Source organism: Chaetodon auriga, chromosome 9 (genome assembly GCF_051107435.1).
Source record: "Chaetodon auriga isolate fChaAug3 chromosome 9, fChaAug3.hap1, whole genome shotgun sequence".
NCBI classification, from domain to species: Eukaryota; Metazoa; Chordata; class Actinopteri; order Chaetodontiformes; family Chaetodontidae; genus Chaetodon; species Chaetodon auriga.
In genome coordinates this window covers 17,100,610-17,113,027 of record NC_135082.1, presented here as the reverse complement: position 1 = coordinate 17,113,027, position 12,418 = coordinate 17,100,610, and the positions used below count along the sequence as shown (strand labels likewise).

The window sequence follows — 12,418 nt, the reverse complement described above, 5'->3', positions numbered from 1 at the left end:
TTAGTGAAAAGAATATAAATAGGGTAAGAGTATACACTGTGTGTGGTGAGTGTGTGTCGGTTGTGTGTATGCATGTGAGAGTGTGTGTGTGTGTTTGCATAACAGCCTAGATTTAAACTCCCTAAAGAAAGATATTTTGGTTTATTAGCTTCCTTGCAGGCTTACATAAAGCAGTCTTGTGCATGTGTGCTTCTTACCATGTGGACGCTCCAAGCAGAACCTCCCAGTAGTGGCAACCGCTGTCAATGAAGACATTACCAGCTGCACCATAGGAGCCTGTTCCGCTGAACCGCTCCGGGGTGTGGCTCTTCTTCAGCGAGCTCTCGTCCTTTTCCATTGTCAGACAGTCGTTGGACAGACGCAGCTTCTTGTGGGCCGTCTTTGGGTCCAGCTTGAAGGGCTGACCTGGAAAGAGATAGAATTTTGTATCTTAAAGGGTATCTTGCTGGGTTTTGGCAGCCAATGTTGCTAATAATTATTATTTTTTAATTTATCATGTATTCATTTATCTTACACAAACGAAGTTGATATAGCAAACATGTTAGCAGACTGTTGCCTATTTACACTTCCAGTGGAATAACATAACATTCATGTTCATGTTTTTGAACTCATTCTCCCTCTAGCTCTGTTTTGGTCTCCACCATCTCCTGAGGGAAATTTCAGACTTTTGAGTAGCTAAATGCTTGACTGTATTCATCAGCTAGTTGCTAACTTTGTCTGTCTGTGGTTTGCTGCTGGGCAGGCAGCGTACAGTGAGTTTATCAGAGCTTCGTCACTTAAAAGAGCTGCCTGTTGTGGCTGTAGGTTGTGTTCTTGAAAGTGAATCAAAACAATAAAGTTGCTGGCCTGTAAAACCACAAGAATGAGCTGAAAGACACTAAAAAGATGCAGAGTACAGTGATAATTCTCTCTGAATTATCTTATACACCTTTCTCAATAGGCATTATATGATCTATTGTTCGAAACCCAATTCCAAAAAAGGTCTGATGTTGTGTGTTTCACAAAGTGTTGAACCTCACTCCATCCTTCCTTATGAACGACTGAGCCTTTCGAGGATGCGTCTTTGATAGCCAATCACGACACTATCACCTGTTACCAGTGAACTTGTGACGTTGATGAGGTAAAACATTAAGTATGTTTCCTGTGTGCTGTTTTCAACTGAGTACATGTCAAAAATGCTGAACAAATTATCACATTTTTACACAGTGTCCCAACTTTTTTGGAACCAGGGTTGTAAAAATGATCAGTGCAGCTTTAAGAAACACTCGTTTGAGACTGAAGCTACTAATCTCTATTTCTAACTGTGTTCTCTTGCTACGTTGCGTTTGGAAAAAGGCAGAAGATCGCACAAGATCAGAAGGTGAAAGAGCTGCGAGTAAGAATAAAAATTAGAGCAAGATTTTAACTCAGAGCAGCAACAAAAGAAGAAAATAAATAGAAAGCGGGGTTGAGAAGCACTCACAGAGAACTCACGGGGAGAGACAGAAGAGGAGAATGTTTGAAATACAAGGGTGAGAGTCTAAACTTCAAAGCCTCTCACAGCCTCTCACAGCCTTTGGTGAAAACGTTTAATAACAGAGGAGGAAGCCACCCGGCATTCTCCTCTTTGCCTCCCATCACACAGACTTGAAAATTAGCTGAAGGAAATAGCCTTCACTTCCACTGCAGTAGGTAGCGGTCAGGGCTATTCAGTGGAAATGCTGCTATCCGGTTGCAACAATTCAATTTGCGGTGACACCAGTAATTTGGGTGTAATGGGTGGAAAATTGAGAGGGTAAAACTAGGTGAGTGGCAGAGAGAGAGGAGTTAAGAAGTGAGGAGGAGAGGAGAAGTTGAGGGGATAATATGAGGCACAAAAATCAGCAGAGGATCCCCTCGCTACCGCTCCACGTCTGTGTATGTGTGTGTGGAGGCTTCATGGAGGTCAGCCACGTCCCTTCCAGACCTGACATTTAACTCTGACACCTCTCATCTCATCTCTCAGCCTCCCTGAGCCTCCCACGGCTTAATGAGCGACACAATGAGGACCTCCTCCCGTCTCTCTATCTGTCCTTTCCTTCATCTCTCTTCCCCCATTCTCTCATTCTCATCCCCTCTATCCTCTCTCCTCTCTCACACACTCCCCTCCAATAATCCGCGTGGTGAGTGTGTGTTACCGCGTGTGGATATGAGACGACGAGGCCAATGTGCTGCTGGCAGCCAATTACATTAATGCGCTCTCTTCTTTGAACTGCTTATCGCTGCCAGCGCAGCCATTTCCAAACACTGGGGCTCTGTCATGCCTTTCCAGGGGATGACTCCTGAGAGCCCGGGCTGGGCCTGAGGTTGGGGGAGGGGATGACACACGTGATGGTAGAGGACAAGAAGACACACACATGGAGCATCAGCTCTGGCCTCCACACAAGCAGACATACAGTAAGTGGCCAAGTGGAAATGTTTTGAACCGGCGCCAGCAGGATTCTTGTAAATGGAAAAGTCATGCATAATAAGCTTGGGTTTAAGTGGATGAAGGAATTCTTCGTATGTGAGAATAAATGTGTAGGTCACTCCAAATGAAAGTGAATTTGGTGGTTTGCACACGCGAGCTGGCAGGTGTACCACTAAAAGAACTGTTGCACTCGGTTGGCAGGCTGGCAAAGAGAACCACTTTTCCCACAACCTCCAATGCATCATTGTCTGCGTCTGGTCACTGCTGTCATGTGATGTTGTGAGCTCGCATTGACTTCCTGATTTGAGGAACGTGCAAGCTGAGCAAGATGAGTCACAAACTCATCAGCGGTCGAAAGTGTTGAACTGAAAAGTCCTGAGTGTAGGATTTTAGGACAAACCCAATTCCAAAACAGTTGGGATGCAGAGTAAAACACAAATAAATTTTAACCTCTATTTTAAATAAAGTTTTATTTCTGTCTTACGCAGCATCCTAGCTTTTTTGGAATTGGGATCGTTTAAAGAGTGAGAGGGTCCACATTGGGAGGAGGCCAGGCTGGTTGGATGGGTTGAACAGGACTTTCAAACCAATAATCAACGTTTGATGGTTTTAAGGAAGCTATTATTTTAAACAATACCATGATCTTCTCTTAAACCTGACCAAGTAGTTTCGGTGCCTAAACCGAACCAAACTGCCACCTGAAATGTTTCTCAGTAATTTATTGCTTTATTTTGAAAGTCTGACCGGCTATTGCGTATTTATTATTGCTAACATGTCTGCAGAATGAGAATAACGGTGAAAATGGTACAACTGAAATACTTCAGTTTGAAAGCCACCAAAAAAAAAGAAAAAAAAAGGGAAAATTTGTGTCCATGTACACGACTCCATTAGATGAACTTTTGTGAGACTGTGTTGGATCAGCTGCAGCATGTAAATACTCAGCTCATGTAAAACCTTCAACAGTAATAAAACATATTATACAGTACATAATACTATGGAAGAGCTAATTTTGCATTCATTTTGATAGTTCAGCACACTTTGCTGCTAATTCTTCTGCACTGAAGTCTGATGCAGGCCTTTCACTTGTAATTATATATATAAAGTTTATTCTCCATTGTCTTGTTTTTAGTGAGGAATTCGATTACTTCCTCCACCATTGAAGGTCATTCATGTTGCAGAGTCGCCATGAAATTCACAGACCTGTCACAGTTAGTACAATGGTATTGCTAGTGCCACTCAGAACATGCCAAATTTAGTTTTATCCTGGAGTGCTACACCGCCGGCCTCGAGCCTTAAAGGACCAGCGTGTGGTGTAAAATATCAGCAAGAACAGTAATTCAAAATCTCTCTCTCACACACACACACATATTAAATGCATGTTAAATAGTAATAATAAAAAAAACCCCCGCACATACATGTGCAATCTCACAACAGGTCAGAATAACTGAGTAATGGAGTTTACCCCACAGCCTGGATTTCTCAGCAGTGTCTGTGATTAGTCTGCTCCCACTTTGTGATACAGACGTAATTAAAGATGTTTCCAACTGTCTGCTGCGGCGATATCTGCGCTCTGTTTGACTGCCTTGAAGCCGTGCATTGTTATGAACTGGGAAGACTTTAATGGAAACTTGTCGAACACACAATAAAGAAGCAGTATCACGGGGGAAAAAAAAGAGGAGAGGAATAAAAGGAGCTACTGTTGGGAGAGCATTTATAAAAAGCAATTTCATTCCAACTTCATTTGGCCGGGTCCTTGTTGAAATAGTGGGATAGCATCTGGGTAATCGACTTTATTTCAATTCAGTCAATTTCACTCACGCTTCTTCTTTTTTTTTTTCTTTCTTTAACCCCCCTGGCTCACATTTTTGCTAAAGGATAGATTGAACTGCCTCTGTAATGAGGGAGATTAAAAAAAAAAGACCCATTTTACTGCATAACTAAACAATTACTGCAGTATAAACAGCAGCATCGGGGACACGGAGAGCTCTCCAGACACACCAGAGGTCCAACACAACCTTATATCTTTTCACATCATTCCTTGTCTTTAACATGCATGGCTGTACCTGGTTTCTAATTGACGGATCCACGTGTAATATCGTAGGCATTCCAACAACCCAACTACTGCCATGAGCCGGCTAAAACACTAGATTTACACTGGTGAGATTAAAGTTGCATCAATCATGTAACATGACTGGGGACGCCCGGTCGCACGGCAGACGTGTGAGGCGCACAGCAGGTATTCCTGGCAATGCGAGTTCATGTGTATCGCGTCTCATCTTCTCATCTCTTGCTGGGCAGTTTTTGACTCTTTGCGCTCGACTTTTACAAAATCTGTCTTTGTGTAGCGAAGAGCAAAGACTAGCAGACGTCACCGATGTTCTCCAGCTTCACCCTTTAATGAACTTGGCAGAGTCTTCAGAGACTGGAAAGAGTGCTGGAAAAATATTTTTCAGCAGAGCTTCTGGTTCTGCATAGAATGTCGCGATTAAGAGGCCATTTTTTTTTATAGAACGTTTCTGTGATGGTGGGCTGGAGTAAAAACATGGGAAATAGTCACTTGGCTGTGTGTGTAAAATGGAATCATTCATTAAAACTCAGCTCTTGTCTTAACGATACAAGTCTTCTTTACTCCTGTATCAGTGCACACACACTTCCTGTGCTGCAGAAATGTTAATGTTTTAATGTTAAATATCAGCTCTAATTAGCTTGTTCTCTGCTCTCCATCTTGAAAATATGACTTCATTTTTTGCATTAATGAGCAGAGAGCAACATTAGAACAGGGTGTTGCTGCCTCATATTCTGCTAATGAGAAAAACTGATTAGGTTGTTGGACTGCACATGTGCTGGGTGGCAGTTCTAATAAAGCAAACATATTTATAGCACAGTCAGATCCAAAAACACAATACGTCCCTGATACCCTAACCTGGCTGGTGCACACAGCCCCAAGCCTCCTGGTTCCTAAAGATGAGTAAACCTATAAAAACAACTGCCAAAAACTCTGAAGTTTCATTTAAAAACTGACACACATAGAGACCAGGAGTAAATTATGCATTTGTTGGGAGGTGCGTGGGGCAGAGGAATAAGACTGATGCTCACTGCATCGGCGATAATTGTTAGTAAGGTACATTAATTCATGTTTTTAGTATTTTCATAGGATTTGTTGATTGAAATGAAAAATATTGAATGTTGCCGAACTGCTTGCTGATTACTCAATGTGCCTTTATTCTGATACCAAAAAGGTGCTGCTCCGCCCAATTTTACACAAATCTACTGCAAAGTGAGACCTTCCTGTCCTTGAAACAGATGTATTTAAGAACCAGTTTGTCTTTTGTCAGTTTTTATTTCTAGGATGCTTCTTCCATCATTTTTTAGCCTTAATTTGACAGTAGAGACAAACAGGAAATATGGGAGAGAACAAAGACAGTGACGTTTAACAAAGGTCTCCCTACTGGAATCAAACCTACACCATAATAATCACACAGCAGGCATCATATACTGTTCCCCTTCTCTCCTTCACATCCCCTCTTTCCCTTCTTCTACTCCCAACACTCCTCTCTCCTCTCATCCCCTCCTCCCTCGTCTCCTCTCCACCTCCTTCTGTTTACTTTAGGGGCTCTGTGGTAGCTTGAGGCCTGTCATCAGAGATGCATCCTGGGTAAATATTATTGCAGGTTCTTTAACAGACAGTAAAGAGGTACACGTACCCCGCGGCATCTTGACATGTGATATTTTCAGCCTTGATTTTAACGGCTGACTGAAGGCAGGGATGTACTGTACATGTACACACACACACACACACACACACACACACAAACTGTGGGGTGTTTGCTGACACTCTGCTTCACACACACAATATGGACGCCCAGAATAGTCTACCAGCAGGATGACGAACATCATAAAGTCAACAGTCCAGTCAGCACAGTAGCTGCCTAAAGGAAGGCCAATATGCATTCAGATTAGCTTTTGTTTTCACACAAACACTGTGCTCACTCAAAATGGAGCCTGGTCTTCACTTGTAAACAAAGAGCTGCTGCATAAAGACGTATTTAAGCCTGGATTTATGTCCTTCTTCACACCTCCCAGCAGCTCTGTACTACAAAATGACAGAAGCGGATGTTGATGTTTGGGGGCTTTGCTCGATGGGACGAGTGCAGATGTCAAAGCAGGAGGCTGGACTCTCACTGCAGCTGGACAGTGGTGCAAGTGGAAGTACAAATCTGAAGTCTTTTCTTTTTCTTGCCACTTCCTACTTCTCCTTCACCACATTTCAGAGGCAAATATTGTACTTTTACATACAAAACATGAAAAAAATATGTTACATTATAAATGAAACGACCCAACAGTATATGCTGCACAGCTGTAACTATTAGGTGTTTACTTGTAACAGAGTATTCCTACAGTGTGGTATTGGTACTGTTAGTTAAGCAAAGGATCTGAATACTTCCTCCACCACTGCAGCTGGTCATACGCACACAATCGAAGCTCAGCTGACCAGCTTCTCGCCTGTCAGCGAGTGGGGGAATATAATGGGGAAACTGAGGTTTAACCTGGCCCCTTTCCAAATGCACCATTTCACATTAATAAAACCAGGTAGATTAATCATGTTTTACCTTCCTATAAAATGGCATTTTATAACCTTTCAGGAAAGGAAATATCAGTGCGCACGAGAATGCAACAAGTAAAAAAAAAAAAAAAAAAAAAATCCACATCAGCAGCCTTAAAAAAAAAAAAAAAACAACTTAAAAAAGGTTGTTCTTGGCGCGGGTACAGGCTGAATTTTTAGCTGAGGAAATCACATCTCGCAGTTGACCTCCACCTGCGCATGCAATCAAATCAGACACCATGAACAGTACAGACTGCTTTCTCTGACAGACTCCCTGCAGTCTGGAATACTAAGCTTAGAGAACACCGGTACAGAAACACACTGCATGATAATACTAAGACCGCTGTAACAATCTATGGCCTACATATAGTAAGCAGCTGATAGCACTCAAGTCTATATCTGAACCCTTTCCTCTGTCCTAAATTAACAAAACTGCTTTCCTCCTCTACCGCAACTTTGTTTCTGGTTGGTGTGAATTCATTACTGAGACAGACAGCCAATTAAAAAGCATAAACAGAGCACAGTCTAATAAAAGCTGTCTGAATTAATGTGGGTTCTTGTTCTGTCAGCTGACTCTCTAATAAGTTGTGACCAAACTCAGATGTAACCTTAATACAATTTCATGCTTATGAATGCCTAAAAATATGGTGCTTTAAACACAAATATAATGATTATTATGTTGTCAGCCAGAAGATGCGGCTTTGACTTTTTAATGTTAAAATGACTGGATACACGCTTGGATTTGAATTAATTAGATAGGCTTCATTATTTTTGTTTTTCGTACGAGGAAAATGTAGGAATATTTAAAAGGGATGGAACTCTGATGTCAGTGAGAGACAAAAATCTGCTTTTATTCTGCATTTTACAGCAATATCTTGCCCATTGACTTAAACTTCAGAAACTGTAACTGGTCAGGCAAAATGCAATTTAGCCCATCTGTGTGCATCGCCCAGGCCTGAACAGTATTAATGGGTAAAAAGCAGTGGATTGAGGGCACTCATGTCTGCAGACACTCATCCCTGCAAAGAGCTATTTGGTGTCTTCTATTCACTCAACACTCTGCCTCTCTCACTCTCAATCTGTCACTTTTCATCTACTTTCATACTCTCTCTCTCTCTGTAGAAGACAGTCGTGTAGAAACCTGGTCGCAGTTGCAAATGCAGAGGTTCGGTCATAGCAGTAAAAAACACACATACGCATGCATACACACTCTCTTCTTAACTGCCATCCTCTTTGTCATACTTAATTCATACCTGTTTCAAGAAGCTGTGAGTTACTTCGCATGTTAGCCGTGAGCATCTAACAGTGATACGTCTACAGTATACACTGAAGCATTAGTGCCACTGTTCACTCCGAGCCACTCAGGGTTCGATGAGTGGTTTCATTGGAGTGAGATCGGAGTGACCTAAAAAGCCCGTAAAAGCTTTAAGACTTCACAACATGATTTTAAATGTTGTTTCCATCAAGCCGACTGAATTGCACAAGACAGGACTGCAGCAGAGGTGTGAAGCTATTAAAAGGGCAATCCATCGACTTAACATTAGCGCCCTATAGCACTGCTGCACCCAGAGTGGACGAAAAGAATCAAAATCGATGCCACAGAGTCAGAGAGATGGTTTCTACACATTCTTCTTCATTGTAAAACCTGGTGCCTGCATTACCCATAATGCACAATTTAGTCCGAGATGTGCATGTGTTACGCTTGTAGTTGCTAACGTAGCCTCAAGCCGTTAGCCTGGAGCAGAGATGGTGATGAGTGGGCTGCAGAGGTCTGGTAAGCTCGCTAATTTTAACTCTACACCCACAGATTTTGTTCAGTTTCAAACTTGTAGTCTTCAGCTGTGATGCGGACTCATGCGACATCGCTTGAGGCGATTTATCATATTTGGTACTGTATTGAATTTTTCACATATGCAGTAGTTCTACCCAAGACCTGTAAAGTCCCCTTTAATGTCATGATATGTTCATCATATACCTTCATTTTTCATGATTTCTCAAATGAACTGCATGTTATTTGGACACTGATTGATAAAAAGAAAATATTTAAACCACTTCTCCAGGTCCTCTGGGTTAATTTGGCTCTCTCTTCTGCTTTGAAATTTAATAAACTCCACATGACTGGCTGCATTTGACCTTTTCTCACGCATTTGAGCAAATAGCTTCAAGCTAAAGTTATTCCAGGTGTCTTCATAGCGATGCGGAGTAGAGTCCTTGAAGGCAAAAGCTATAGCAGCAAAACATTGGCTTGTTTTTTCTTTTCCTCCCTCTAGCAGACAAACATACACACATGTACATACCCACAAATATGTATACAAACTCTGAGGCTTGTACATCTGTGTGGGGTTACAGTAAGCATGTCTGGCCGGTCCTTTGCCATGAGACCAAGCGTTGTGACATCTTGAGATGAAAAGCGTTACCTCTGGGATGAATCGACAGATGGCATAAAGATTGAAGAAAGGGCACCAGAAGACTAGATCATATGCCATAGCCAGGGGTAACAGAGGACGGCGTGCCAAGAGAGGGGTTACAGAGGGACACGGAGGAGGAAAACAGCGAGTCTGAGGCCCAGAAAAGGCATTGCGTAAGCGAACAGACTTTAACAATGCTTCTTGAAGTCCCAGAGAGAAAAAAAAAACAAGCCAGTGTTGAAATTCCTTCATTTCTTTCCATCATGCAGTTCCTGCAAACTTTCTCTCAGTATCTCTTAAGCAGAGCTGGACGCACGTGTTGTGATTCAGGTGCTTGAATGAACTTTTCTTGTGGATTGTGTTCTCTGTTGTCTATTGTAAACGATGTCCTCTGAGGTTAAACTACAGCAGGTTATTCATGTGCAACATCTGGCCACATGCCGACTGCAAGCAGGTTATTACGACTCATATCAGTGGTTTATTGTTTGGTGGCGGCCTCTAGTGGCAGTATTAATGATGACGGAAGGAAGGGATGCAGTCAGATGACGTGGTCTAACGAGCAAGAAAGTCTGCATTTGAAAGAAGCTGAGTGGATGGTTGGGTCAAGTCATACTTATTTTAATGGAAATCATGATCTTTTCCCAAACCTAACCAAGTAGTTTTGTTGCCTAAACCAAAGCAAACTGTGACTGTTTCACAATTTTAGCCATGTGAGGGCGAAGATCCGCTACGGCAAAGTTTGATAGGCCTGTCGCCGCTACTCTCCAGTGGTCACGTATGTCGTTTTGGAAGCTGTTGGCAGTCGACCGATTCAGTCGTTTAGGTGCGTGGACGAGTTGGATTTATATTGTGAAATCGCTGCACTGTATGTTCACAAGTTTCAGTCCAGAAATTTACATCACACAGTTGAAAAAACGACTGACACAGTTTACCGCATTCAAATTTGTTTTACATATATACAGTGCAGCGTTTTGGCTGTACTTAGGAGTTACTCCTTTGAACAGACAGGGTTGTGATGCATGACTTTCCAGTATCTGTGCGACTTGTCACTGCGTTCCTTGCTTTGCAAGCCTCTGCCTGAAATATGATGAGCTTAGGCTAAAAGCCTCCAGAGCCTCTCATCTTAAAAAATGTGACAGCTAAACCCTCCAATCTAGCCACAGACAGAAAGAGAGACTTCAAGTGCGAGGAAAGAACTTGTGGTTCCCAGCTCAAAAGCTTGCTGCTGCTCGTACGGCAGCGGAGTCGGGAGAGAAACCTAATAAGCCTGTCAAAGTGAGATATTTGTGATCAGTTTTGTTGCGACCCATTTTAATCCAGCAACACTGCTCAGCGTCGCACGAACAGATGAGTGAGGCGCTTCAGTCTGAATACCCATTCCTCTGAGAGGGAGGGGAGAGTGGGAGATAAGAGAAAGAAAGAGGGACAAAGACGTATGAGCAGACTGACAGACACATGCACAAACACGCATGATGCAGGTGCCATGATGAAAACCGCAAAACCTCAATCATGGATTTAAAAAAAAATCCGGATTGTTTTTTGTTATTTTGATGGCTTGTCTACACCATTACAGCGAAGAGAAACACTGGTTGCCAATCACAAGCTCAGAATCTCAACCAAACTTAGCTGTGGGTGGACAAGCTCTCCCCCATGATGGCACCGGCTGCCAGAGAAGAGGAGGAAAGACAGAAAAGTGGGAGTGGAAGAGGAGGGGGATTATCTTAAAGAACTGTAGTACACTAACACTGGATGTTACTTACTGTGCTAATATACTATACTGACTAACATGCGTGGTCTTAGGTAGAGGACAGGCGGGTTGCTGTGGATTTAGGTTGAGATTCTGCTGACCAACCATGACCTGAGAGTAAAATGAACTAATACTAACTGATTTTTACCAAAGGCATTATGTTGGGAAATGTAAGCACTGTTTTTCCACTTAGTTACCTTTAGTTTTTCTTTTCTCCTTTATCCACTACATCCTTCCTCTGTATGCTTTACAAACACAAATGTACTTACACGTCTTGCTAATAAAGCAAATATTTTGAATATTTCCTCAAAGTCTAGATGTCAGTAAAGCCGATAAAGCCTCAATGAACTGAGCCAAAGCAACAGACAGAGACAGAGGGAGACAGAAGTGAGACGGACGATGAAAAAATGACACCTATACACACTCATCCCACTTATCTGTGTCGAGGGAGGACATTATAAATTGAAGTGCTACTGAGTGTTATTTATATTGTGCCCAGTACGAGTCATGAGCATCAGTGACAGCGAGCTGACTGCCGGCTCCGGATACGCTGCACTTCACCTCCAAAACGCTCTCCGGCTGCATGTCGCTCCCACGTCACACCGAGGCAGCAATCCACTCTACTGCCATAAGAAAAGAGTTAAAGTACTTACATGCTCCATGTCCCACAGGCAGACTATGTCTAGAAAATAGATTTTGACTTGGGAGGGGTGCAGAGATTCAGATGCGAGGGCCCGGTGATATTTGACGGATAAAGGTTTAATTTCAAAGGGCCAGATGGCGCCAAATGTATTTGGCAGTATCAAATACAGTGGAGAAGAGGGGGCAGAGCTCTCTTTAAAGGCCCCTTAACACTATTAACTATAAAATACTTTAATTGGTAATATGAAGACATAAAGGGGACAAACGCCTAAGTGTGCCTTTGTGTCCTTTTAGCGTGGAACATTCTGCTTCGGGTTATTTAAGGAGGGAACATTCCCTCCAGGTAGCAACACTTTTAACAACAACTGGTTGCTACTATCTTGCTGTCACCTCTCAAAATTACATAGAGAAAATAGGCTGAGACTAACAATATGGACTCTATTACACACATATTAGAGCAGGAAACATCACTTCAAGAGAGTGAAGGCTACAAACTTTACCAAATCGATCCTTTACCCGCTTAATATCAGCTCTGGAGCTCCAGCAGGTACGAGGGTTTAATCAAATTTTGTCTCATTAAACGTTAAGCA

At 42.4% G+C, this 12,418-nt stretch overlaps 1 protein-coding gene across 5 annotated transcripts in view; it reads right to left on the bottom strand.

Annotated features, from left to right (window-relative positions):
- The window catches only part of mid2 (midline 2), a 142,757-nt gene that overhangs the window by 4,046 nt on the left and 126,293 nt on the right, over nt 1–12,418 (bottom strand). For all 5 annotated transcript variants that reach the window (XM_076738651.1, XM_076738648.1, XM_076738646.1 and 2 more), the window contains one exon: nt 198–405. In XM_076738651.1, the coding sequence (XP_076594766.1) occupies nt 198–405 (208 nt within the window). The remainder of the gene's footprint in view (nt 1–197; nt 406–12,418) is intronic.